Source organism: Scyliorhinus torazame, chromosome 16 (genome assembly GCF_047496885.1).
Source record: "Scyliorhinus torazame isolate Kashiwa2021f chromosome 16, sScyTor2.1, whole genome shotgun sequence".
Taxonomy (NCBI): Eukaryota; Metazoa; Chordata; class Chondrichthyes; order Carcharhiniformes; family Scyliorhinidae; genus Scyliorhinus; species Scyliorhinus torazame.
In genome coordinates this window covers 61099760-61124772 of record NC_092722.1, presented here as the reverse complement: position 1 = coordinate 61124772, position 25013 = coordinate 61099760, and the positions used below count along the sequence as shown (strand labels likewise).

At 52.8% G+C, this 25013-nt stretch overlaps 1 protein-coding gene across 10 annotated transcripts in view; it reads left to right on the top strand.

The window, feature by feature from the left end:
• tmem269 (transmembrane protein 269) overlaps positions 1–25013 on the top strand; it is a 207519-nt gene that overhangs the window by 140544 nt on the left and 41962 nt on the right. For all 10 annotated transcript variants that reach the window (XR_011935440.1, XM_072478576.1, XM_072478574.1 and 7 more), the window contains one exon: positions 615–712. Coding sequence is in view for 9 of the 10 variants with exons in the window: in XM_072478576.1 (XP_072334677.1) it covers positions 615–712 (98 nt within the window). In the remaining variant the exon portion in view is untranslated. The remainder of the gene's footprint in view (positions 1–614; positions 713–25013) is intronic.

Sequence of the window (25013 nt, the reverse complement as noted above, 5' to 3'; positions counted from 1 at the left end):
GGACGGCACGGGTTCTTATACCCCGCCTATCAGGCGGAGCTATTATGCACTCTAGCCAATGGCAAGCATATAGGTTCTACCAATGTTACTTCAGCCTCTCAGGTACCGTAATACCTATAATACCACAGCTGCTACTGAGCTTTGGGCAGTTTGTGGTTTTCTGGTGGGCCTTTTATAATAAAAAAGGAACTATGAACCTTCCTGATAGTCAGAAGCAGCAATGCAGCAACTAGTGAAATTGACACTGACCGGATTTTTTAAACATCTGAACCTTCGGCCTGATAGATCTGATTTTATTTTTTGCCCGTCTGTCAGGTCTGCGGCTCTGGCTGCTTAGACTAGGAAACAAGAAACTCCATTTAAAATACTGAACCCACATGCCCCTGGGCCTTGGTGTTTGACACCATCTGCTCCATCCCCTCTCCTGGCCCTAGGTGAGATTGATAATAGAACATTAGTGCAAAGATTGAAATGTACTGTACCTTAAACTGGATTACAACCCCCAAAAGATCCTTTGCATCCTGAAAATTACATGTTCCTGTTAACAGTGAAGTCAATCAAGCTATTTAGCAACAGCAACATTTTATTTAAGAACTTCTATAATTATTCCATAGGCACCACTACTATGCTTGCTGGTTTCTCCTTTTTGGATTTCTTCTTGACCTGGCTGATGGAGCTGTTGCTCGACAACTTAATGCGTGTTCTGCTCTTGGTAAGTAACAGGCATGCATACTTTTCAGTTACAACAACCTCAACAATACTGAGGTCATTGTCAGGCAATGATATTGGAGCTAACTCAACCCAAAAAGTTGAGTATTGATTGTGCTCATTAAGAATCTGAAAGAATGTTTTGCTTTAGTATTCATATAATGATCCAGTTCTAAAGTTAAAATTTAACAAATGGTGCTACTCTTCCCTGTCTAAATAAGCTACCAGCAAACTACCAAGCAAAAGGAAACACGAATGACATAATGCATCTACCCCTTCTCCTGTAATATTAAAAATGACATACAAAAAATGTCTAATGGCATTTGAAAATTCTTATACCAAATGTATTTTGTCATCTTTTGAAATACCAAATCCTGCTTCATCACAGTACTCATTCTATCTACACATTGATTTGCAGATATCGCCATTAACAATTACCTTGCTAACTAGCAAATGAATTGCACAGCGCATAATATTAATATTAATTGGTTACATGATTTGTTTCCGGAAATTGGTTTGCCGTTCTTTGAACCTACCAATGAACTTGTTAGCTCTTAAATCACTCAAAATAAACCTTGAGATTTAGTGAGAATGGCTGGAAAATTCCTCAAAGTTGCTCCCACTGTGAAACTTCACTGACTTGTTAATTGACATGCATCTCATACTTAGCCTGAATGTTAAGATCGATATTGTAAATTGTTTTAACTTTCTGACCTTATCTTTTTGTTTGTTCAAAACTCGTAGAATCTTGTGGCTTTATTTTCTAAGCAAGTGTCTTTAATCTCAAACTTTATGGGCGGGATTCTCCATCGGCAGGATCCTCCGCTTCGTCTGCAGCACACTCACTCCCGTGGATTTACCGGTGGCGTGGGGGGTGACCACAATGGGAAACCCCATTGGCCGGCTGCCGGGATGGAGGATCCCGCTGTTAGCAGGGCGCACTGTACCAGGGGCGAAATTCTCCATCCCGCCCCGGCCACATTTCTGCCCCGACCGGCCGGCGGGAGTCTCTGTAACACCGGCCGGTCAATGGGGTTTCTCATTGTGGGGCAGCCCCACGCCGTCGGGAAACCCCCGGGCGCCGGCAAAACGGAGACTCCGCCGGCGGAAAATGACGCCCCAGGTGTCTGACGGGATGGAGAATCTCACCCATAGTTCTTTGAACAAAATATTATTGGTCCCTAACCAGATCTTACCAAAACCTTGGGGGTCTGGCCGAGGATCATAATACTCTACAAAGAAGTATCATCAGAAATAGTATTGGCCTAATACAGAGCGCAATTCTTGATGAAGCAGATGTACTAGAATGGAATTCTTTCGATTCTTTTAACATCCCTTTTTAACACGCGATACTTAACTGAGTAATTATCCAGAAAATGTTTTGACAGATTGAAACCCACGGTGCGATTCAATTAAAAGGGAACAAAGTCCCATAGAGCGCGTGTTTGGCCGTGATAAAACGGCACCCGCGTTAGATAAGGGGCCGTGGGGAACGCACGGCCGAGGCCTCACAGCCCCGATTCGTGCACTGAGGAGCTCCACTTGCTGGAACTCCTCAGTGCAGCGAGAGAGCTCCGAGGCCGCCAACTCGACCCCTCCATCCCCCAAGCCCCAATGCAGTGTGGGAGGGCCCGCCCCCGCACATTCCTGGTGCTTTGGCCAATATTTACTCAATCACAAAAAACAGATTATTTGGCTATTATTACATTCCAGTTTGTGGGAGTTTGCTGATGGTTATTGGCTGCCTTGTTTCCTACAATAAACAACAATGACTACACTTTAAAAAAAAAAAATACTCCATTGGCCGTAAAGTGCTTTGAGACTGATGCACGTTCAATAACCACTAAAGCGAGGTTGTAGTCCAACTGAAGGCTTTAATAAGCTAGATGTTTCCCCTAGCAGCTCAGGTACAGAATGAAGGCTGCTGGGGCGGCACGTGCTCTTATACCCCGCCTAGCAGGGCGGAGCGACCACACATCCTAACCAATCGAAAGCATAGAAGGACCGATGCTCCTGTAAGGTGCCCCGGTGGAGGGGAGGGTGGGACTGGTGGCTGGGGTGTGCGTGGGGTTCCGGCGGGTGCCAGGTCTCGTAGGGAGACTGTATCTTGTTGGCCGTCGGGGTACGCCACGTAGGCGTACTGGGGGTTAGCATGGAGCAGGTGGTGTCCGGGTGCTGCCGCACGTGTTTTCGGAGCAGGATGGGTCCGGGTGCTGCCAGCCAGGTCGGGAGCGAGGTCCCAGAGGAGGACTTCCTGGGGAAGACGAGGAGACGTTCGTGAGGTGTCTGGTTGGTGGTCATACAAAGCAGTGACCGGATGGAGTGGAGGGCATCCGGGAGGACTTCCTGCTAGCGGGAGATTGGGAGGTTCCTGGACCATAGGGCCAGTAGGACAGTCTTCTAGACCGTTCCGTTTCTCCTCTCTACCTGTCCGTTACCCCGGGGGTTGTCCTGCTCGAGGCGATGCCCTTGCTGAGCAGGAATTGACGCAGTTCGTCGCTCATATAAGAGGACTCCCTATCACTATGTATGTAAGCGGGGAACCCGAACAGTGCAAAGATGCTATGGAGGGCCTTGATGACGGTGGTTGCGGTCATGTCAGGTCAGGGGATGGCGAATGGGAACCGGGAGTACTCATCAATCACGTTCAGGAAGTACGTGTTGCGGTCGGTGGAGGGGAGGGGGCCTTTGAAGTCCATGCTGAGGCGTTCAAAGGGACGGGAAGCCTTTATCAGGTGCGCTTTCTCTAGTCGTTAGAAGTGCGGTTTGCACTCCGTGCAGATTTGGCAGTCCCTGGTGTCTGTCCTGACCTCCTCAATGGAGTAGGGCAGTTTGCGGTTCTTGACAAAATGGAAAAAGCGAGAGACCCCTGGGTGGCAGAGGTCCTCGTGGAGGGCTCTGAGGCGGTCCACTTGTGCGGTGGCACATGTGCCGCGGGACAGGGCGTCAGGAGGCTCATTTAGCTTCCTGGGACAATACAAGATCTCGTAGTTGTAGGTGGAGAGTTCGATCCTCCACCGCAAGATCTTGTCATTTTTTATCTTGCCCCGCTGTATATTATCAAACATGAAAGCCACCGACCGTTGGTCCGTGAGGAGAGTGAATCTCCTGCCGGCCAGGTAATGCCTCCAATATCGCACAGCCTCTGGCCTGTGCTCCTTTTCGACTGAGGAGTGGCGGATTTTGGAAGCATGGAGGGTACGAGAGAAGAAGGCCACCGGTCTGCCCGCTTGGTTGAGGGCGGCCGCCAGAGCTACGTTGGATGCATCGCTCTCGACCTGGAAGGGGAGGGACTCATCGACGGCGTGCATCGTGGCCTTCGCAATGTCTGCTTTGATGCGGCTGCAGGCCTGGCGGGCCTCTATCGACAGGGGAAAAGCTGTTGATTGGACCAGGGGACGTGCCTTGTCCGCTTAGTTGGGGACCCACTGGGCGCAGTACCTGAAAAACCCTAGGCAACGCTTCAGGGCCTTGGAGCAGTAAGGGAGGGGGAACTCCATAAGGGGGTGCATGCGATCAGGGTCGGGGCCTATAACTCAATTTCGCACTACATGGCCGAGGATGGCTAGGCGGTCGGTGCTAAACACGCATTTATCCTTGTTGTATGTCGGGTTAAGGATTTTTGTGGTCTGGAGGAATTTTCGGAGGTTGGTGTCGTGGTCCTACTGGTCGTGGCCGCAGATGGTGACATTATCGAGATACGAGAATGTTGCCCGTAAACCGTACCGGTCAACCATTCGGTCCATCTCGCGCTGGAAGACCGAGACCCCGTTGGTGACACCGAAGGGAACCCTTAAGAAGTGGTAGAGCTTCCCATCTGCCTCGAAGGCAGTGTATTTGCGGTCACTAGTGCGGATGGGGAGATAGTGGTAGGCGGACTTGAGATCCACCGTGGAGAAGACCTTATAATGCGCGATCCTGTTTACCAGGTCGGATATGCGGGGGAGAGGGTACGCGTCCAGCTGTGTAAACCTGTTGATGGTCTGACTGTAGTAAATGACCATCCTATGCTTCTCCCCAGTCTTTACCACCACTACTTGAGCTCTCCAGGGGCTGTTACTGGCTTCAATGACCCCTTCCCTCAGTAGCCCTCTGATCTAATAAAGATCCGGTCCTGGGCACTGTAGCGTCTGCTCCTGGTGGCGAAGGGTTTGCAATCCGGGGTGAGGTTCGCAAACGGAAGGCGGGTCAACCTTAAGGGTCGCGAGGCCGCAGACAGTAAGGGGTTTATAGGGCCGCCGAATTTGAAGGTCAGACTTTGAAGGTTACACTGGAAGTCTAAACCCAGGAGTGTAGCCGCGCAGAGGTGGGGAAGGACGTAGAGACGGAAATTTTTGAACTCCCTTCCCTGGACTGTGAGGTTTGCTAAACAAAACCCCTTTATCTCCACTGAGTGTGAACCGGAGGCCCGGGAGATTTTTTGATTAACGGGGTGGATGAGGAGAGAACAGCGCCTTACCGTGTTGGGGTGTATGAAGCTCCCCCTGCTCCCAGAATCGATTAGGCAGGACGTCTCGTGCCCGTGATGAATACGGTCGTTGTAGCAGTTGAGAGTGCTCGAGCCCGGGACTGATCCAGGGTCACCGAGGCTAATCTCAGCAGTTGAGAGATCTCTTTGGGCAGTGCGTGGTCAGCCGAGCTGGGGTCCTGGGAGTTCATCCAAGATGGCGGCTCCCATTGGTCGCACATGGCTGGGGGTGTACAAAATGGCGGCGCCCATCCCTCCAATGTGGTGTCCGCGGAACAAGATGGCGGCGCCCGGGGTCTGCACGTGGCCCTGGAATAGGAAGATGGCAGCGACTGCTGTCCACCCGGGGACCGTGGAGAAGTTTGTGGTTGCGGTCCGCATTCGCCGCCAGAGATCGCGGCAACCGCACGGGCCTGACATACCCCCACGGAATGGCCCTTTTTGCCGCATCCCTTGCAGGTGGATGCGCGGGCCGGGCAGCGCTGGCGGGGGTGCTTGGCCTGCCCGCAAAAGTAGCAGCGGGGCGCCCCTGGGTTGCCATGCCGCCTTGCAGCGCAGGCCTGTGAGGGGATGGCGGAAGTCTCGGGGTCGGCCGCGGAGGGGTTCCACGCTGCCCAGGGGGCTGCCGCGCGGTCGGGAACGTAAGCGCGGGCGTTCCTGGAGGCCACGTCCAGGGAACCTGCAAGGGCCCGTGCCTCCCTGAGACCCAGAGTGTCTTTTTCTAACAGTCGCTGGCGGATTTGTGAGGATAGCATACCTGCCACAAAATCATTCCCGGACTAAGAGTTCAGTGTGTTCGCTTGCCAAAACTTGCGGGCAGCTGCAGCTTCTCCCCAACACCAGGAGTGCACGGTAGAATTCTTCCAGCGATTTCCCCAGGGGTTTGTCGCCTTGTTGCAAGCAGGTGCCGGGCGTAGACCTGGTTTACCGGGCGAATATAGTGTCCTTTTAGCAGCTCTATTGCTGCATCAAAGTCTTCCGCTTCCTCGGTGAGGGTGTAAATCTCCGGGCTCACACTTGAGTGCAGGACTTGCAGTTTCTGCTCTCCCGTGGGTGTGTTTTCGGCCGTCCCGAGATACCCTTTAAAGCATGCCAGCCAGTGCTTGAAGATTGCCGCTGAGTTCGCCGCGTGGGGGCTCAGTTGCAGACACTCCGGCTTGATTCGGAGCTCCATCCTTTCTTCTTAAAAAAAAAAAAACTAGCTTATTAAATTGATGCCCGATCAATGACCACTAAAGCGAGGTTGTAGTCCAACTGAAGGCTTTAATAAGCTAGATGTTTCCCCCAGCAGCTCCGGTACAGAATGAAGGCTGCTGGGGTGGCACAGGCTCTTATACCCCGCCTAGCAGGGCGGAGCTACCATACATCCTAACCAATAGGGAGCATACAGTTTCCACCAATGGTGCTCCAGCCTATCCGGTACCGTAATACCTATAATACCACATAGACGTTTAGTGATTGTGAAAAGTGCTATATAAATGCAAGTCTTTTTTTCAATACTGTTGACATTTACTTTCTGCATATCTGGAATCTTTGATATTGAATAGGAATTCATTTTTGAGTTTCAAGTGTTAACCCTTTGTCTTTCCCATTCTTGGATTTGTAAAAAATTCTTTGAGATGTGGAAGTCATTGCCAAGGCCTGCTTTTATTGCCCATCCTTACTTGCCCTTGAGCTGAGTGATTTGCTCAGCGATTTTAGAGGGCAATTAAGAGTGAACGACAGTAAGACCAGGTAAGGAATGCAGTGAACCAGAACACTCCCAACCATCACACGCAGAAGTCCAAAGCCACACCATGCACGCCTCAGGGTGACCCAACCCTCTACCTCTGCCGGCATTGGGCTATCCCCGCATCGCCCTCACAATCACTGGCGAGGCCATTGCCCTGAGAGGAGCAGAGTGCCATGGGGCTACGTTGCATGTGTTCTTTGGTTGGGGTGAGCTCTGCTATTCCCCTGCTTCCTCTGCAGCTTCTGAGGAGTGCATTGACGAGTGTCAACACCTGCTGAGCCAGTGATTGAACATGGCCATGCCCATCCTCTTGATGATGCTGCTGGGGTATGAGGGTTTCCAGAGGGGCAGCCTGGGTGGTCTCCCAGATGACCTGAGGCTGTCTGAGCATTTACAAGACACTATGAGCAGTCAGCAGTGTGAGCAGCCAGTAAGTAGCGAGCGTTTAAATCACATACTGCAGCAATGTCAGTCGAGGCCAGGCTACCGTGATCCCAAGAGGACACCTCAAGTTCACGTACTTGGCACCAAGTCGTTCCCCGCTACTATCCCCGGCCCTGGAAGCCACCCCCCAGCAAACCCAACAATCTTTGAGATTTCTTGAGAGTTTGTTTAGCCTCTCGTTTCCCCCTCAACAACCAATGCCCGCTTGTAAATACTTGCGTCAATTCGCACCTGTGTGACATCCGTCTTGAGAGGGATGGAGCATCATGGAGGGGTGGAGTATGAGATTCAAATCCATGCAAATGACGGTTTTGCATGGACCCGCTGGCCCAGGGCACAAACTTCGCTAACGCTGCCAGCGGGGAATCGGAATCGGTGCCGGGCACAACATGATTTTTCACTTATACACTATTCTCCGCCCAATCGCAATTCTTGTTGCTGGCTGCAATAAACAGGGAATTCAGTCCCATAGGTTTGTCTGAAACTCCTCCATCAACTGTTTTAGTGAGTGTTAACCCTTGCAACTGTTACAGTTCAGTATTTGAAGACAAGTATGTTAAGTATTTGTTTACAAGTATCAGACGGAGGTTTCAAACCATAGTTACTGATTTCCTTTATAACATGCAGCACGGCATTGTGGATAGCACAATTGCTTCACAGCTCCAGGGTCCCAGGTTCGATTCCGGCTTGGGTCACTGTCTGTGCGGAGTCTGCACATCCTCCCCGTGTGTGCGTGGGTTTCCTCCGGGTGCTCCGGTTTCCTCCCACAGTCCAAAGATGTGCAGGTTAGGTGGATTGGCCATGATAAATTGCCCTTAGTGTCCAAAATTGCTCTTAGTGTTGAGTTGGGTTACTGGGTTATAGGGATAGGGTGGAGGTGTTGACCTTTGGTAGGGTGCTCTTTCCAAGAGCCGGTGCATACTCGATGGGCCGGATGGCCTCCTTCTGCACTGTAAATTCTATGATAATCTATGATTTGCAGTTCTATGACAAAAAGCTTCTCTTGGATTTATCTTTAGCAAAGCAAAGCCAAACAAAACAATGGACACGAGGCAGGAGGGAAAATGGACAGATGAAGAAGGTTTGGGTATCAAAGACAATTGAAGAGAAGAGTTTTGAGAGTGCTTTTAAAAGCAGGGTATAAAGTGATCAAGTGGAGAGGGTTGGGCAAGGCGACCTACAGAGCAGACATGTAGTGGCTAATTGTGCAGCTGCAAATAGTGCAGCAGGGGTTAAGGAAATTCCCAAGTTTTAAAAGAGCTAAAGTTGTTCTCTACATTTTATAGACACATACTGGAGGTAAGGTGCATAATTGGACCTAAGACAGGAGATCAAGAAAAGATGCGGGCGATGTAAAAAAAAATCAGATGTGGGGCGCAATCTATCGACCTTGCCGCACCTGACTCTGGACGCGATGTAGATTTCGCCCCTAGTCACACCTCACAAGGCGTCATGATCTGGATCTTGCCCATTGAGGTCGTTACCCAGACTTGCAATATCAAGTGAGCAGTTAATCTCACTTGAATATGTCTACGCTGGATATACCCAGCACCCAGGACCTAACGGCTTCGCCTTGGAGACCCCGAGTGGGCGTTGTTTAACACTGGATTCCACAAATGTGAACCAGGTGTATTGGCACTTAGGGAGATGCCCAGGTGGCACTGCCAGGTTGGGATGGGTACTACCAGAGTGCCAGGCTGGCACTGTCCAGGCACCTAGGTGGCATCATGCCTGTGCCAGGGATCAGGCCCAGGGTGTCCTGCCCTTAGGTGGGATGTGGGGGGGCATGATAACCCCTCTATTGATCAGTTGGGGCGTTGGAGGGATCTGAAAGCCATAGTGGGAGATTTGTTAGTGCAGGAAATAGGACTAAGTACGGCCTTAACAGGACATTTCTCGCCAAGGCCCAGAAGTGAAGCAGAGTCCCGTTTAATAGCGGGTAATTTTCGGCACTGCTAGCGGCAGAAAACACCCAGCCAAACGCATCGACACAGGACTCTGTTTCATTTCTGTTAAATCACACCTATGAAGTCAAATTAGAGCTGACAGGGTTCAGATTTACTGAGAGTGGGTTGACCATTGGCAGATGTCAGGAATAATAGACAAAGACTCCACTTCCCCATCTGCCAATCCCCACGCATGCGCATACGCAAAATGACAAGTAGTGCTTATACCTTTGTCCATTCCTGGCAGCATTCAGAAGGCTTTTGTTCCCCAACTTTATGGCCGGGATTCTCCGATCCTGCACCGGGTTGGGGGCCGTTGGGGCGGTCGGGGGCCGTTAAAAGCAACCCTCCCCAGCGATTCTCCGCGCTCGACGGGCCATGTTACCGCCAGCGTCGTTTGCGTATGGTCCTACCTGGCGAGACCTCGCTGTTCTGGCTGCGGGGGCAGTCCTGGCGCGGGGGGGAGGCCGCCTCCTCCACAGTGGCCAGGCCTGCGATCGGGGGCAACCGATCGGTGGGTGGTCTCATTCCAGGGGGGGTTCTACGTTCCTCCACGCCAGGCCCCGCTAGGGCGCCGCCATATTGCCCGGCGGCCGGCGCGGAGATGGTTGTGGTGCACATGCGCGGATCCGCGCCGGACATGACGCGCACATGCGCGGATCCGCGCCGGACATGACGCGCACATGCGCGGACCCGTGGCAGGCCGGCTTTTGGCGCCGGAGGCCCAGCACTCCACCGCCGTTCTAGCCCCCAAGGAAGGTGTGAATGCCTGGGCCTGGAGGTCCGTTGACGCCGGCGTCGCTCGCGCCGGTTTTGATGTCGGCGTCAACACTTGGTCGGAGTTTCAGAGAATCCCGGATGTCTTTGCATTCTTCTGAGAAATTGATGCAAATATGGGAAGGTCTTTCACATTTTCCTGCCACAGCTGGTGCTTATTGCTTCAGTCTGCAATTTACTCTAAACCCCAAAAACCTGTCCCTTCTTTCCAGATTCCAATTCATGTCACTCATCAGCTTGTACACAGAGAGGAAACTGAACAACTTGTCCTCTAAAGCTTCAACATAGTCCGTGAATAGTTTGAGGGCACTGCTGAGAAAGTAAAGCTGAACCATTTCATTGACAAACCCCCTTAGCCCTAAAGCATCTCCATTGTATGTTGGGACACTCTTCCTCACCTAAACTCTGAAAGTAACTTGTCACAGGTTTCCAGCATTTCAGCAATCTGTCATTAACCAGCAGTAGAGAAAGCTCACAATGTGCCTCAATAGATTGTGTTCCTTTACTTCTCATCCCCACTCTCCTGCCTTCTCCCGATAACACCTGATCCCCTTATTTTTTTTTAGAAAATATTTTATTGCAGCATTTATAATTGTAACAATTTTAAACATCACATTTCAACAAGAACAAAAACAACAATCCCAACAACCTCCCTCCCCCCCCCCCCACCCCTTGCAGACAGCTTAATTCTTCTCGAAGAAGTCGATGAACGGCTGCCACCTCCGAGCAAACCCCTACAATGACCACCTCGAGGCAAATTTAATTTTCTCGAGTCTTGAGAAACCCCGCCATATCGCTAAGCCACACCCCTGACTTCAGGGGCTCCGAGTCCCTCCATCCAAGCAGGAACCATCTCCGAGCCACCAGGGAGGCAAACGCCAGGACATCGGCCTCTCTCACTCGCTGGGCTCCCAAATCTTCCGACACCCCAAAGATCACCACCTCTGCATTCGGCACCACCCTCACTTTTAAGACCTCCGACATGACGTCAGCAAACCCCTGCCAAAAATCCCTCGGACTTGGACATGCCCAAAACATATGGACATGGTTAGCAAGTCGCCTCGCACAGCGCCCACCCCTATCCTCCACCCCCTCAAAGAACGTGCTCATCCAGACCACCGTCATGTGTGCCCTGTGGACCACCTGAAATTGTATAAGGCTGAGCCTGGCGCATGACGAGGATGCGTTAACTCGCCTCAGGGCCTCCTCCCATAACCCGGCCACCAACTCTCCTCCTCTCCCCTCCTCCACTCCCCCACAGCTCTTCTTCCCACTGTCTCTTCACCTCCTCCATAGGGGCCCCCTCCCAATCCATCAACTCCTTATAGATCTCTGAGACCTACTCCTGTTCTCGACACCACCTTATCCCGCAGCCCCCGATGTGGCAGGTACGGGAAGGTCGAAACCTGGCTCCGCACAAAATCCCTCAATTGTAGATAGCAGAACCCACTCCCACCTGGTAACTCAAACTCCTCCTCCAAGCTTGGGAAACCCTCATCAATAAACAGATCCCCAAATCTCTCGATCCCCACCCGCTGCTACCTCCGAAACCCCCCATCCAGTCCCCCCTCCTCCGGAGTGAACTGGTGATTATCACATATCGGTGCCCACACTGACACCCCCTTCAACCACATGTGTTACCTCCACTGTCCCCACACCCTCATGGCTGCCACTACTACCGACTTCCGGTTGCGGTGATGCCGAGCTAGCCGCACGTTTCGGCGGCTCCAGCTCCGACGGACCATCGGGCTCTTTTAAGAGCCCCAACGGGGAATTTTTTGTCGACCCAGCCCGGTGTGGGGTGTGGGAGAAGGGAGTCCCCCCCCCCCCAAACGAAGGAGGAAAAAACCTGCGGCAGCGGCTGCAGCCCGAGGAATCATCGACCAAAAGGTCAGAGGGAGAGAAGTTCAAGATGGCGGCGGAGAAAGCGCAGGCGACATGGGGGCCTGAGCAGGATGAAATCGTGAGACGGTGCGTGGAGCTGCTGAAGAGGGAGGTGCTGACCCCGATGCTACAGGCAATTGAGGGGCTCAAGGAGACATTAAAGACCCAGGAGACAGAGCTTCGCGTGGTGGAGCAGAAGGTGACAGATATTGAGGACGAGATCCTGGGCCTGGCGGTTAAGACTCAGACGCACGAGGCACTTCATAAAAAGTGCACTGAAAGGATCGAGGCCCTAGAAAACGGAGCGCGAAGGAAGAACCTTCGGATACTTGGTCTCCCTGAGGGTGTGAAAGGAGTGGACTATGGAGCGTACGCAAGTACGATGCTGAGCTCACTGATGGGTGCTGAGGCCCCTACGGGCCCCATGGAGGTGGAGTGGGCAAATCGGATTCCGTCGAGAAGACCAAAAGCGGGAGAACCACCGAGGGCGATAATCGTGCGATTTTACCGCCTTAAGGACAGAGAAGAGGTCCTGAGATGGGCTAAAAAGGTGCAGAGTAGCAGATGGGAGAACGCTGTGGTACGGATATACCAGGATTGGAGTGCGGAGGTGGCGAGAAGGAGGGCGAGCTTCAACCGAGCCAAAGAGGTGTTGCATAAAAGGAAGGTGAAGTTTGGGATGCTGCAGCCGGCAAGACTATGGGTCACGTATCAGGAGAGACACCATTATTTCGAGACGGCGGAGGAAGCATGGTCCTTCATCAAAGAAGAGAAATTGGATGGGAACTGAGGGACTGATGCTGCAGGAAATGTTATTGTTATTGATTTTGTTAATGTTATGGGTGAAGTTAATCGAGAAGCAAACTGGGAAGGGGGGAGACATTGGGGAAATGTGGGCGCCGGTGATGGGGGAAAGATGGGACACAGTCGGAGAATGGGGAAGGGGAGGGGAAAGGGAGCTGCGCCATAAGAGGCGGGTCAGGTAAACGGATGTTCCCGCGCCAGAAAGAATAAGGCGGGAAGACAGGCGCAAGGCGGATGGGAGTTCCCCCACATGGGGGGGGGGTCGAGCAGTGAGCAGGAGTAGCTGGGGTCAGTTGAAGTCAGCTGATTTACGGAAGTGACATGGGGGGAGCAATCAAGCTAGATAGGGATCTAGCCGGGGGGGACCAACTGGGTTGCTGCTGCGGAAATCCAAAAGGAAATGGCTAAATAAAGAGGTGGGTGGGCGGGGATGGTGTGCGACGCTGGGGGAGCGAGCGGGAGCGCGGAGGCGGGATATGGGACTGGCCTAGAGAAGGTAATGGCTAGTCGACACGGGAGGGGGGCTAACGTGAGAGGCCTAAAGGGCCCGAGTGCTCGCGCATTTGAAAGGACTAAGGGCAGACGTGGTTATGCTCCAAGAGACGCACCTAAAGGTGGCGGACCAAGTTAGGCTAAGGAAAGGATGGGTGGGACAGGTGTTCCACTCAGGACTGGACGCAAAGAACAGAGGGGTGGCCATTTTGGTGGGGAAACGGGTAGCATTTGAAGCAAAGAACATCGTAGCAGATAGCGGAGGTAGATATGTAATGGTGAGTGGTAGGCTGGAGGGAATGGAGGTCGTGTTGGTTAATGTGTATGCCCCAAATTGGGACGATGCGGGATTTATGAGACGGATGCTGGGGCGTATACCGGACCTGGAGGTAGGAAACTTGATTCTAGGAGGGGACTTTAATACGGTGCTAGACCCGGGGCTAGATAGATCCAGCTCAAGGACCGGAAGGAGGCCGGCAGCGGCCAAGGTACTTAAGGGGTTTATGGACCAAATGGGGGGAGTGGATCCATGGCGATTTCTTAGACCTAGGGCTAGGGAGTTTTCCTTCTTCTCCCATGTCCATAAAGTGTACTCCCGGATAGATTTTTTTGTTTTGGGAAGGTCGTTGATCTCTAGGGTGGAAGAAGCTGAGTACTCAGCCATAGCGGTTTCGGATCATGCCCCACATTGGGTGGACCTGGAATTAGAAGAGGGCAGGGAGCAGAGAACACTCTGGCGATTAGATGTGGGACTGATGGCGGATGAGGGAGTGTGTGCAAGAGTGCGGGGGTGTATTGAGAGATACCTGGAGGTCAATGACGACGGCGAGGTCCCTGTGGGAGTGGTTTGGGAAGCACTAAAAGCGGTGGTCAGAGGAGAGCTGATCTCTATTGGGGGCTCACAAAAGGAAAACAGAGGCCAAGGAAAGGGAAAGATTACTGGGGGAGATTTTAAGGGTGGACAGGGAATTTGCAGAGACCCCGGAGGAGGAATTGTACAGGGAGAGGAGACGACTCCAGACGGAGTTTGACCTTCTGACCACCAGAAAGGCGGAGGTACTGTGGAGGAAGGCACAGGGGAGGAGGTATGAATATGGGGAAAAGGCTAGTCGCCTGTTGGCTCATCAATTGCGAAAGAGGGCAGCAGCGAGGGAGATAGGAGGAATTAGAGACGAAAGGGGAGACACTGCGAAGGGCAGGAAAGATAAATGAGGTGTTCAAGACCTTTTATGAGGAACTGTATAGGTCTCAACCCCCAGAGGGAGAGGAGGGGATGCGGCAGTTCCTGGACCAATTGAGGTTCCCGAAAGTGGAGGAGCAGGAGGTGGTAGGCCTGGGGGCACCGATTGAGGTGGACAAGGTTATTAAGGGACTGGGAAGCAGGGAAGGCCCCGGGGCCAGACGGGTTCCCGGTGGAATATTACAGAAAATATGTGGACTTGTTGGCCCCGTTGATGGCGAGGACGTTCAATGAGGCCAGGGAAGGGGGGACTCTACCCCCGACTATGTCGGAGGCGACGATATTGCTAATTTTGAAGAGGGACAAAGATCCGTTGCAGTGCGGGTCCTATAGACCTATTTCACTATTGAACGTGGACGCCAAATTGCTGGCAAAGGTACTGGCATCGAGGATAGAGGACTGTGTCCCGGGGGTGGTGCACGAAGACCAGACCGGGTTCGTAAAAGGGAGACAACTGAATGTTAACGTGCGACGACTATTAGGGGTGATAATGATGCCCCCAGTGGAGGGGGAGGCAGAGATAGTGGCGGCAATGGACGCAGAGAAGGCATTTGATAGGGTGGAGTGGGAGTATTTATGGGAAGTGTTAAGGAGGTTTGGGTTTGGGAACGGGTTTATTAGCTGGTTTATTGACTTTATGGGGCTCCAACGGCAAGCGTAGTTACAGCTCGACATAGATCGGAGTATTTCCGACTATATAGGGGAACAAGACAGGGATGCCCGCTGTCTCCATTGTTGTTCGCGTTGGCAATTGAACCTCTGGCCATGGCGTTGAGAGACTCCAGGAAATGGAGAGGGGTGATTAGAGGGGGAGAAGAACACCGAGTCTCGTTATACGCGAATAGACCTATTGTTATACGTGTCGGACCCAGCGGGGGGATGATAGAGGTTATGCAAATTTTGAGGGGGTTCGGGGAATTCTCGGGGTATAGGCTAAACATGGGGAAGAGTGAATTATTTGTGATACATCCAGGGGACCAGAGTAGAGAGATAGAAAGCTTGCCGCTAAGGAAAGTGGAAAGAAACTTCCGATACCTGGGGATTCAGATCGCTAGGAGCTGGGGAACCTTGCACACACTTAATCTGACACGGCTGGTAGAACAAATGGAGGAGGACTTCAAGAGGTGGGACATGCAGCCTCTATCGCTGGCGGGCAGGGTGCAAGCAATTAAGATGATGGTCCTCCCGAGGTTCTTATTTGTATTTCAATGTCTCCCTATATTAATCACCAAGACCTTCTTTAATAAAATAGACAGGAGCATCACGAGCTTCGTGTGGGCAGGGAAAGTCCCGAGAGTAAGGAGGGGGTTCCTTCAGCGCAGTAGGGACAGAGGAGGATTGGCACTACCGAACTTGGGCGATTACTATTGGGCTGCCAATGTGGCAATGATACGTAGATGGATGATGGAGGGTGAGGGAGCGGCGTGGAAAAGACTGGAGAGAAAGTCCTGTAAAGGGACGAGTTTAGAGGCGCTGGTGACGGCGCCGCTACCGTTCTCACCTAAAAAGTTTACCACAAACCCGGTGGTGGCGGCAACACTGAATATCTGGGGACAGTGGAGGCGACAGAGAGGGGTGCGGGGAGCCCTGGTGGGGTCCCCTATCAGGAACAACCATAGGTTCGCCCCAGGAAGAATGGATGGAGGATTTCAGAGCTGGTACCAGGTGGGAATTAGGAGGGTGGGAGATTTATTTATAGATGGGACTTTTGCGAGCTTGGGAGCATTGGAGGAAAAGTATAAGTTGCCCCGGGGAAATTTCTTGAGATATATGCAGGTGAGGGCGTTTACTAGACCACAGGTGAGGGAATTTCCGTTGCTCCCGACACAGGGGATACAGGACAGGGTGCTTTCAGGGGTGTGGGTTGGAGAGGGCAAGGTGTCAGAGATTTATCGAGAGATGAGGGAAGAGGGGGAGGAGTCGGTGGGCGAACTAAATGGAAAGTGGGAAGAAGAATTGGGGGATGAGATAGAGGAGGGTATGTGGGCTGATTCCCTAAGCAGGGTGAATTCCTCTTCCTCATGCGCCAGGCTTAGCCTGATTCAATTTAAGGTGCTACATAGAGCACACATAACGGGAGCAAGATTGAGCAGGTTCTTTGGAGTGGAGGACAAATGTGGGAGGTGTGGCGGGAGCCCGGCAAACCACGCACATATGTTTTGGGCGTGCCCGGCACTGGAAGGGTATTGGAAGGGAGTGACGGGAGTGATTTCGCAGGTGGTGAAGGCCCAGGTCAAACCAGGCTGGGGGTTAGCTCTATTTGGAGTTGCGGAAGAGCCGGGAGTGCAGGAGGAGAAAGAGGCCGACGTTGTGGCCTTTGCGTCCCTAGTAGCCCGGCGTAGGATCCTACTCATGTGGAAGGAGGCGAAACCCCCCGGACTGGAGGCCTGGGTAAACAATATGGCGGGGTTCATTAAACTGGAGCAGATAAAGTTTGCCCTGAGAGGATCGGCTCAAGGGTTCACCAGGCGGTGGCAGCCATTTCTCGACTACCTAGGTGAACGTTAGAGGGAAGACAGATGACCAGCAGCAGCAACCCAGGGGGAGGGGGGGGCGTTTAGTTTAGTTTAGGTCAATAGATAAGGGGGTTTTGTTACTTGTGTATTGTTAAAAATTTCTGTATTGTTACTGTTGCGTTTGTTTTGTAAGAGGAAAAATTGTTGTTTGGGAAAAAAAAATTCAAAAAAATATATATATATTTTTTTAAATGGCTGCCACTACTACCGTGCTTGTGGAGTACCGAGCCGGTGAGAACGACAGCCCCCAAACTCGTGTCCTTCCATGAGGCTGCCTCCACCCTCTCCCATACCGACCCCGACCCCACTACCCACTTCCTGACCATCGCAATATTCGACTCGGAGTAGTTATTAATGAAATTTGGAAGAGCCAGCACGCCCCTGCTCCAGCAGCACCTTCTTCACTCGCGGGGTCTTACCCACCCAAACAAATCCCGAGATCACTGCATTCACTTTTTTGAAGAACACCTTGGGGATAAAAATTGGAAGGCTCTGAAAAACAAACAAAAACCTCGGGAGAACCGTCATTTTAGCTGTCTAAACCCCCCCCCCCCGCGGCCAATGACAACAGGAGCGCATCCTACCTCCGAAAGTCTCCCCTCATCTGTTCTACCAACCGACCCAAATTCAGTTTATGCAGCTGGTTCCACTCCCGCGCTACCCGGATACCCAAATATCAAAAAGCTCCCTCCCACCACCTTGAGCGGCATCTCACCCAATCCCCTCTCTTGCCCCCTTGCCTGGATCGCAAAGACCTCACTCTTACCCATATTCAATTTGTATCCCGAGAACCGGCCAAATTCCTCGAATATCCCATAATCCCGCCAATCCTCCCCAAGCGGGTCTGATTGGTACAGAAGTAGATCATCCGTGTAAAGCGAGACCCTGTGCTCCAGCGTCCCGCGCACTACCCCACGCCAGACCATCAATGTTCTTAATGCCATTGCCAACATCTCTATAGACAAGGCAAACAACAGTGGGGAAAGTGGACATCCCTGCCTCGTCTCCCGGTGTATCCTGAAATAGTCTGATCTCACCCGATTCGTCCGCTCACTCACCTGGTATAGCAACCAGACACACTCCACAAATCCCTGCCCAAACCCAACTGATCTCTTTATTAATTAAGTCCCTTTGGGCTCCTGGGGCGAAATTCTCCTACCCGCCCCGCCACATTTCTGCGCCGACCGGCCGGCGGGAGTCTCCGTAACACCGGCCGGTCAATGGGGTTTCCCATTGTGGGGCAGCCCCACGCCGTCGGGAAACCCCCGGGTGCCGGCAAAACGGAGACTCCCGCCAGCGGAGAATGACGCCCCTAATTTCCTAAGCATTTCCCCATTTAGAAAATGTCTATGCCTCCATTACTCCTTCCAAAGTGCATAACCTCACACTTTTCCACATTGTATTTCATCTGCCACCCCTTTGCCCACTCTCCTCGCCTGTCCAAGTCCTTCTGCAGCCCCCCCCCCCCCCCCCCGCCCGCTTCCTCAATACCACCTGTCCCTCCACAGATCTTTGTATCCTCTGCAAACTTGGCAACAGTGCCTTCAGTTCCTTCTTTCAGATCATTTCTGTATATTGTGAAAAATTGTGGTCGCAGCACCGAACCCTGAGGCACACCACAAGTCACCGGCTGCCATCTGAAAAAGACCCCTTTATTCCCACTCTCTGTCTCTGCCAGTCAGCCAATCTCTATCCATGCCAGGATCTTGTCCTTAACACCATGGGCTCTTAACCTATTTAACAGTCATGGGTCAGCTTGTAAAATAAAGTTGCTTTTGGTGCATGGCACAAATTGCTGGCGTCTTTGGGTGACCTGCAGGTGTGGAGTTCTTATTAAGCATGGAATGGAAGGAAGCATTAAAGTCTGCCTTAGCAGGTGGTTCATCCAGGACTATCTTTAGCACTGCCTTTCGTAGCAGAGGGTGGAGGGAAGGCGCCGGAGGGGGGGGGGGGGGGTGGAGACAATCGCTCACGGCACCACCATGCTAACCCTTGGATCCCAACCCCATTCCGGGGGCAATCCCTGCCCATCTGTCCCACCGATCACCCATAACCTCCACCGACTGCTGAGGCCTCTGGCTGTGCGGCTGAAGGCAATTGCTAATAGGGAATTGGCCATCGTGGTTAAGTGAGCACTTGACACATGCCAAGTGGGTTCTCATGGGTAGGCGGGCCATGTAGCATGTGGGAGTCATTGCCTAGCATTCCGATCGCACCTTGACGCCTGGACATTAAATGGAGTCAACACCACACGCGCAGCAGCAAACATCCGAACACCCAGGGGATGGAACACAACTCCCAGGACATGACCAGGGCCGGAGAGTGGGTGGGTGTCATGGGGAGAGGGGGGGTTGCCTGGACAAACAGGCAAAGGGTCCGGGGGCCAGCCCGCATTGCGGACGAAAGTGATAGAGGCATCTTGATGTTTGTGCAAAGAGTTGTTTAATGTGCTGTACAATACCCCATTTCCGATAGTTGTGCCCACCCAGCCCCCTACCTCAGTGATGCTCAATGTGACTTGTCCTCCTAGCTGTACCACTATATCTTGGTGTTTCCCTAGGATGCACATCTGAGGTGGAGGCAGCCAGCTGCTTACCTCATCCCGTGGCCTTCGATGTCCCTGGCTGGCGTCCTCTGGGGTCGGAAGGCCCCAGCTCACTTGCCGATGGCACATGCACAGCCATGCTGCCCTGTCCTGTGCGCTGACCCCGAGACTCGATCTCATCAAAAGGGTGGAACTCGGGGGTGCTGGTGGCCACTGTCGCCGCCCAATGGGATAGGTCCAGGTTGGCGCAGCGCCTCCCCCTCCTGGTCACTGTCCATAGGGTCCTGGGGTTCACCTTGGGATGAAGAGGCAGCTGGTTCAGGCCTGGCTGCCCCTGCATCATTTGGCTCTGCCAGCCCTGGTGGTTTCCCATGGTCCGCACCATCGTGTCGATGCCCTCGGTGATGCTCCTCAGTGACTGGGATACATCCCCCAGTGACCGGGCCATGCCCACCTGCGACTGGGACAAGCTCCACAGCGCCTCGGCCATTCCCATGTGAGAGCAGGACTTGTCCTGCAGAACCCCATCGAGGGCTAGGGGGACCGGTGGGGGGTGTCCAGGAGAGCACTATCTAGCGGGTCGGGTCCGCGCGCGGCTGGCACCATGTACGGCGCGACCGCTGCAGATTGTCGCCGTGCACATGTGTGGCCACAGACCCGCCAATTCTCCGGCCATTTATTTCATGAAGGCCGTGTGTTTTACGTGGCATGGCAACTAGCCCCTCACCAGGCCAGAGGATCGGTGCAGGGGCCTCGCCGATCTATTCGTCGTAAAACTAAACACTTCCTCCAGACATAGCCTCAAAATCGGAGAATCCAGCCCATTGTTCCTGGCATCCAGCAGAAGAAATCCACTCAGAATCAACAAAAGGGCCGGGATGGAGGTTGCTGTGGAGATCAGCAGCAGAGGAGCGACCAGATGGTTGTGGGTCTAGTGTCGGAATAGATTCAAAATCTGGTCCAGAAAGGCCAGTGGCAAGCGACACTCGGGTGACGGGCCTTTAACTCTGTATGCAGCAGCATGCACATACGCTCAGCAGATTGAGTGCATGTAGTTCTCCCTAACATTGTCAGAGGAAATAGACAATTGCAACACTGAGGAGTCTGCCACCCTCATATATGGGGTGCAATTGAGAAAGGAACAGCAGTGAGGAGCACGGCAGCTCATATTAGTATCATGCTGGAATAGATAAGGGAGACCAGGCTTTTTACGTATTACTCTCTCATACTGCAGGAAAAAAGACTTTATCCTCAACACATCTTGACTCCTCCATTTACCCGGTGGAAAAAATCCAGAATTCTAATGCAGCCGAAACAGCATGTTTTAGGACACCCTGTTTCTCGATGCTGAGTCAGTACATTGGGTACCCTGCAGTCTTGGAAAAAAGACTTGGGACTAGCACTGATGAGAATCTTATGGAATTACGCCAGTAAAATTTCTGTTCGTAATAAAATGAGGGGGACCCAATTTAAGATACTGCACTGCTTACATATTACGCCTAGTCTTAGACACCGGTTTGATCCTGATATATGTCCCGATATGCCTAAAGTGCCTGATAGCCGAGGGTTATTAAATACATTGTGTATGGGCCTGTGTTAAGGTTCAATCCTATTGGTCTGGTGTAGTCAGAGCTGGAGAAGATCATTGGCACAATCTTAGAGTTTAATCCTTTGGTCTTCCAGATGGGAGAATTGATAATGAAAAAAGGTTGTATAACACCTTGGGCTATATACTCCCGATTCTGGGGCTATGTCCCCACGCTAGCATGGGAACGGCGGTGTTTTACTCCAGAAAAAATGGCGTAAAACGGCCACTGATCCCCTGTTTTGCTGGGGGGCTAGGATGCTGGCAACTTAGAGCACCCGGCTCTAGCTGCCGATACAGCCCAGAGAATTGCCGGGTCCATGGCCGTGCATGCGCACGGCGGCGGCCTGCAGCGCCTCGCCATGCTACACGGCGAAGGGCACTCGCAGACCCGGCAACAAAATAGTGCCCCCCAGACCACCGCCCAAAGTCCCCCCAGCCCCTAATAAAGGCCCCCCCGCCCACGGATCGGCCCTCACCCGACTGTGGTGGCGCTGGACTGAGACCATGAGAGACCCACGCCGTCGGGAACTTGGTCGGTTGGGGGCGGAGCATCGGGGGGGTGGGATTCAGGCAATGTCCTGAGGCCATTGATACGTGGCGTGGCGTACTCTCTGCGATGCTGCCCCCGATTTGGTCGGGAACTCTGATTCTCTGACCGAGCACGATTTTGCAGTTGACGATCAGATTATCCAGTCCTCTGACTTTTGCAGCACATAAAAATATCCTATATTCCTGGATCAGTGACAAATATCTTTCAATTCAAAGCCGGCATAAATTAATTATGGAGTGTATTCCTATGGAATTCCTGACATCTGTGATCCATTCTAATGTTTTCCATGTAGTATGGGATCCCTATCTTAAGTTTATAGGCTCCACCTTCTCTGACTTGCTCATTTCCATGAGCCATATTGTATAGTATATGAAATTGTATGTCTTGACCTTGCAATACGTGAGATATGAGCCCTGATCTGTTAGTCTTTCGTACCTATATGGCCTTATCTTCATTTCCCCCTCGATTTGTAATCAGTTATTAACCTGTTATTGGATTGATCTGGTATTTAAACTTGAGGCACTAGCTCCTTAAGTGTATGGTTCTAAACGTATCCTATATTTGCAATAATTCTTGTTCTGATCTGTACTTGTTTGCAGTGTTGCCATGCTCATCAAGATATCAAAAGCACTAGTTCCTTTTAAGACAGCCACACCTTAATTAACTTACATTGTTCCAATTTAAAATATACAACCAGTAGAAAATATTCCAATTTCCTCTATTTCCATGTCATGAATAATTTCCTGACAACATTCATTCCGTCCATCACCGAGGCACTGTGGAGCATGTGCCAGTCTCAGGTGGGCATTGCCGAGGTGCTGTGGAGCATGTCCCGATCGCTGGAGGACGTATCCCAGCCTCCGGTGGACCCTGCCAGCGAGCTGCGGAGCATGTCCCAGTCTTTGGGGGGCATTACTGAGGCACGCCAGAGCATGCCCCGGTCGCTGAGGACTGTGTTCCAGGCGCAGGTGGACATTGGCGAGGCACAGGGCTTATATCTCACAGCGACAGCAATATGTACCACATATAAGACACACTGCAGAACTTCACCAAGGCTCCTTCTGACCCCTAACTACCTAACCCTAAAGGTGCCACCCCCTTCCCCCAGTGTCCTCTCAATGTTCCTCTATCTGCTTAGCCCTCCTTGCTCTGCCACTAGGTCTAGGTGTTTCCCCAGGATGCACATCAGATGGGGCAGCCTGCTGCTTATCGCATCCTGTGGCCATTGATACTCTTGGTGGGCATCCTGTGAAGGGCCTGGGGCCAGAGGACCCAGGCCAACTTGGCAGTGCCTTGCCGAGCCACACTGTTCCACATGCTGACCCCGAGGCGTGACGTTGTCAGGGGGGTCTGGACTCGGGAGACCTGGTGACTGCCGTCGTCACCCCACAGGGAGGCTCCGGGTCGGCCTCCAGCGCTCCCTCCTCCCAATTGGGAGGTCACTTTGGGATGGACGGGCAGCTAGATTGAGCTCCGGGTGCCCCTAAATCATCTGGCCGTTCCTGCCCTGGTGGCTCCCCAATGTTTGCACCATGGTGTTGATGCCCCTCTGTGAACAGGCCATGCACTGCAGTGCCTCGCCAATGTCCACCTGCCTCTGGAACACAGTCCTCAGCGACTGGGGCATGCTCTGGCGTGCCTCAGCAATGCCCCACTAAGACTGGGACATGCGCCGCAGCCCGCTGGCAGGGTCCACCTGAGACTGGGACACTTCCCCCAGCAATCAGGACATGCTCCACAGCACTTCGGCAATGCCCACTTCAGACTGGCACATGCTCCACAGTGCCTCAAGAGGTCCACCTGCTTCAGGGACACGTCCCCCAGCGACTTGGACATGCTGTCGAGGCGCTCAGCCATGGCCGTCACTGACTGAACAACGCCACTCATGCTGCTGACGTTGTGTTCCAGGCGCTCCACTGCGGTCGCAACCCTAGCAGTGTTGGCCTCGGTGCCACTGCTCCAATCAGCTATGGACATACTTGAGTGTCGCTCACATCCCTCTCTGAATCTCACAAATCATTGCATCCTATCGACTGCATCAGTTCTGGTATATCCTGCTCCAGAGGTTCAGCATCTGACTGGGATTCAGCTAGGTCCTGGAATCCAGCAGACCTCCGACTGCTCCACCTGAGATGCATCTGCAAGTGTGTGGTGCTCACCAGATAATGCCCCAGAATTCTGTCCACTACTTTTTCCCACCGAGGGGGTGGGGAGACCATCACAAGGGCTGGCCCCAGAGGATGGAGATCCTGCGGGAGAATGGGCATGTGGTCAATAAGAGAGAAGGATCCGCATCCCGGTATGACATACTCATGTGTGACACATCATCTAAGTAGAGGCCTGGATACTCACCTGTGCAGTGCAGGTCAGCATTGATGCCGGTGACCGATCTGTCCTCGGCCACCCCTGCGACCTCTGGTGTCCGGCAAGTCGCTGCCCGCCTGGGCCCTTTCCCGTCTGTTGTGGGCCAACGTCTTCTGCGGGACACCGAGGAGGCATCTTGAGCCACGCGCTTCATGCATCGCGGGTGGGAGATGGCATGGCGGGGTACAGGCGGGAGCACCACTGCTGGCGATGGGTGGGTTGTGCTGGTGGATGCCAGGGTGTGCTGGGTCACAGTGCGGTATTGTGCTGGGGGAGTGGGGAAGGTTTGGGGTGGGGGTGAGGGGACGAGGTGCAGGGTAGTCGGGGTGGGCCTCCGGGGTAGAAGGCGGGACCAGTGCCAGAGGGCCGAGGCCAATTCACCCATGCAGCCCGGTGATGGTTGTTGAACTTCTCGCGGCACTGGGTGGTGGTCCTCCTGGTGAAACTCCCCGAGCTGACAGCTGCTGCCACTGCCTCCCAAGCAATACTGGCTGCCCTGTGGCTGACCTTCCGAGCACCTCAGGGGAACAGGGTATCATGTCTGGACTTAACTGGGTCCACCAGTCTGGCCAGGTCGGTATCCCCAAATAGTGGAGCTTGGCTGTGTGCTGTCTGGGGTTTGCTTTGCGGGATTGAAGTGCTGCTCCTTCTTGTTAGCCGGGAACTGCCGGGTGAGGTCCCGGTGGGACAGGCGTTTGTGGTGTGAAGCCGGTAGGGCATCCTTCAGTGCCCTAATTAACGTTCGATACCAGTGAGAGCCTTGCCGGGTTGGTTGTCCCTATGTGTCTATTGATGACATCACTAGTTCAAAAACACTCTGGAATTTTCCAATTACTTTTTTTTTTAAGTGTCAACTCGGGTGGGAAAAGCAGGGTGCAACGCACCAGCTGCACTGCTGGATTTTCCCCTGATTGAGCCTGCCCTGCCAGAAACATAGTTATCTGAATGATTGGGG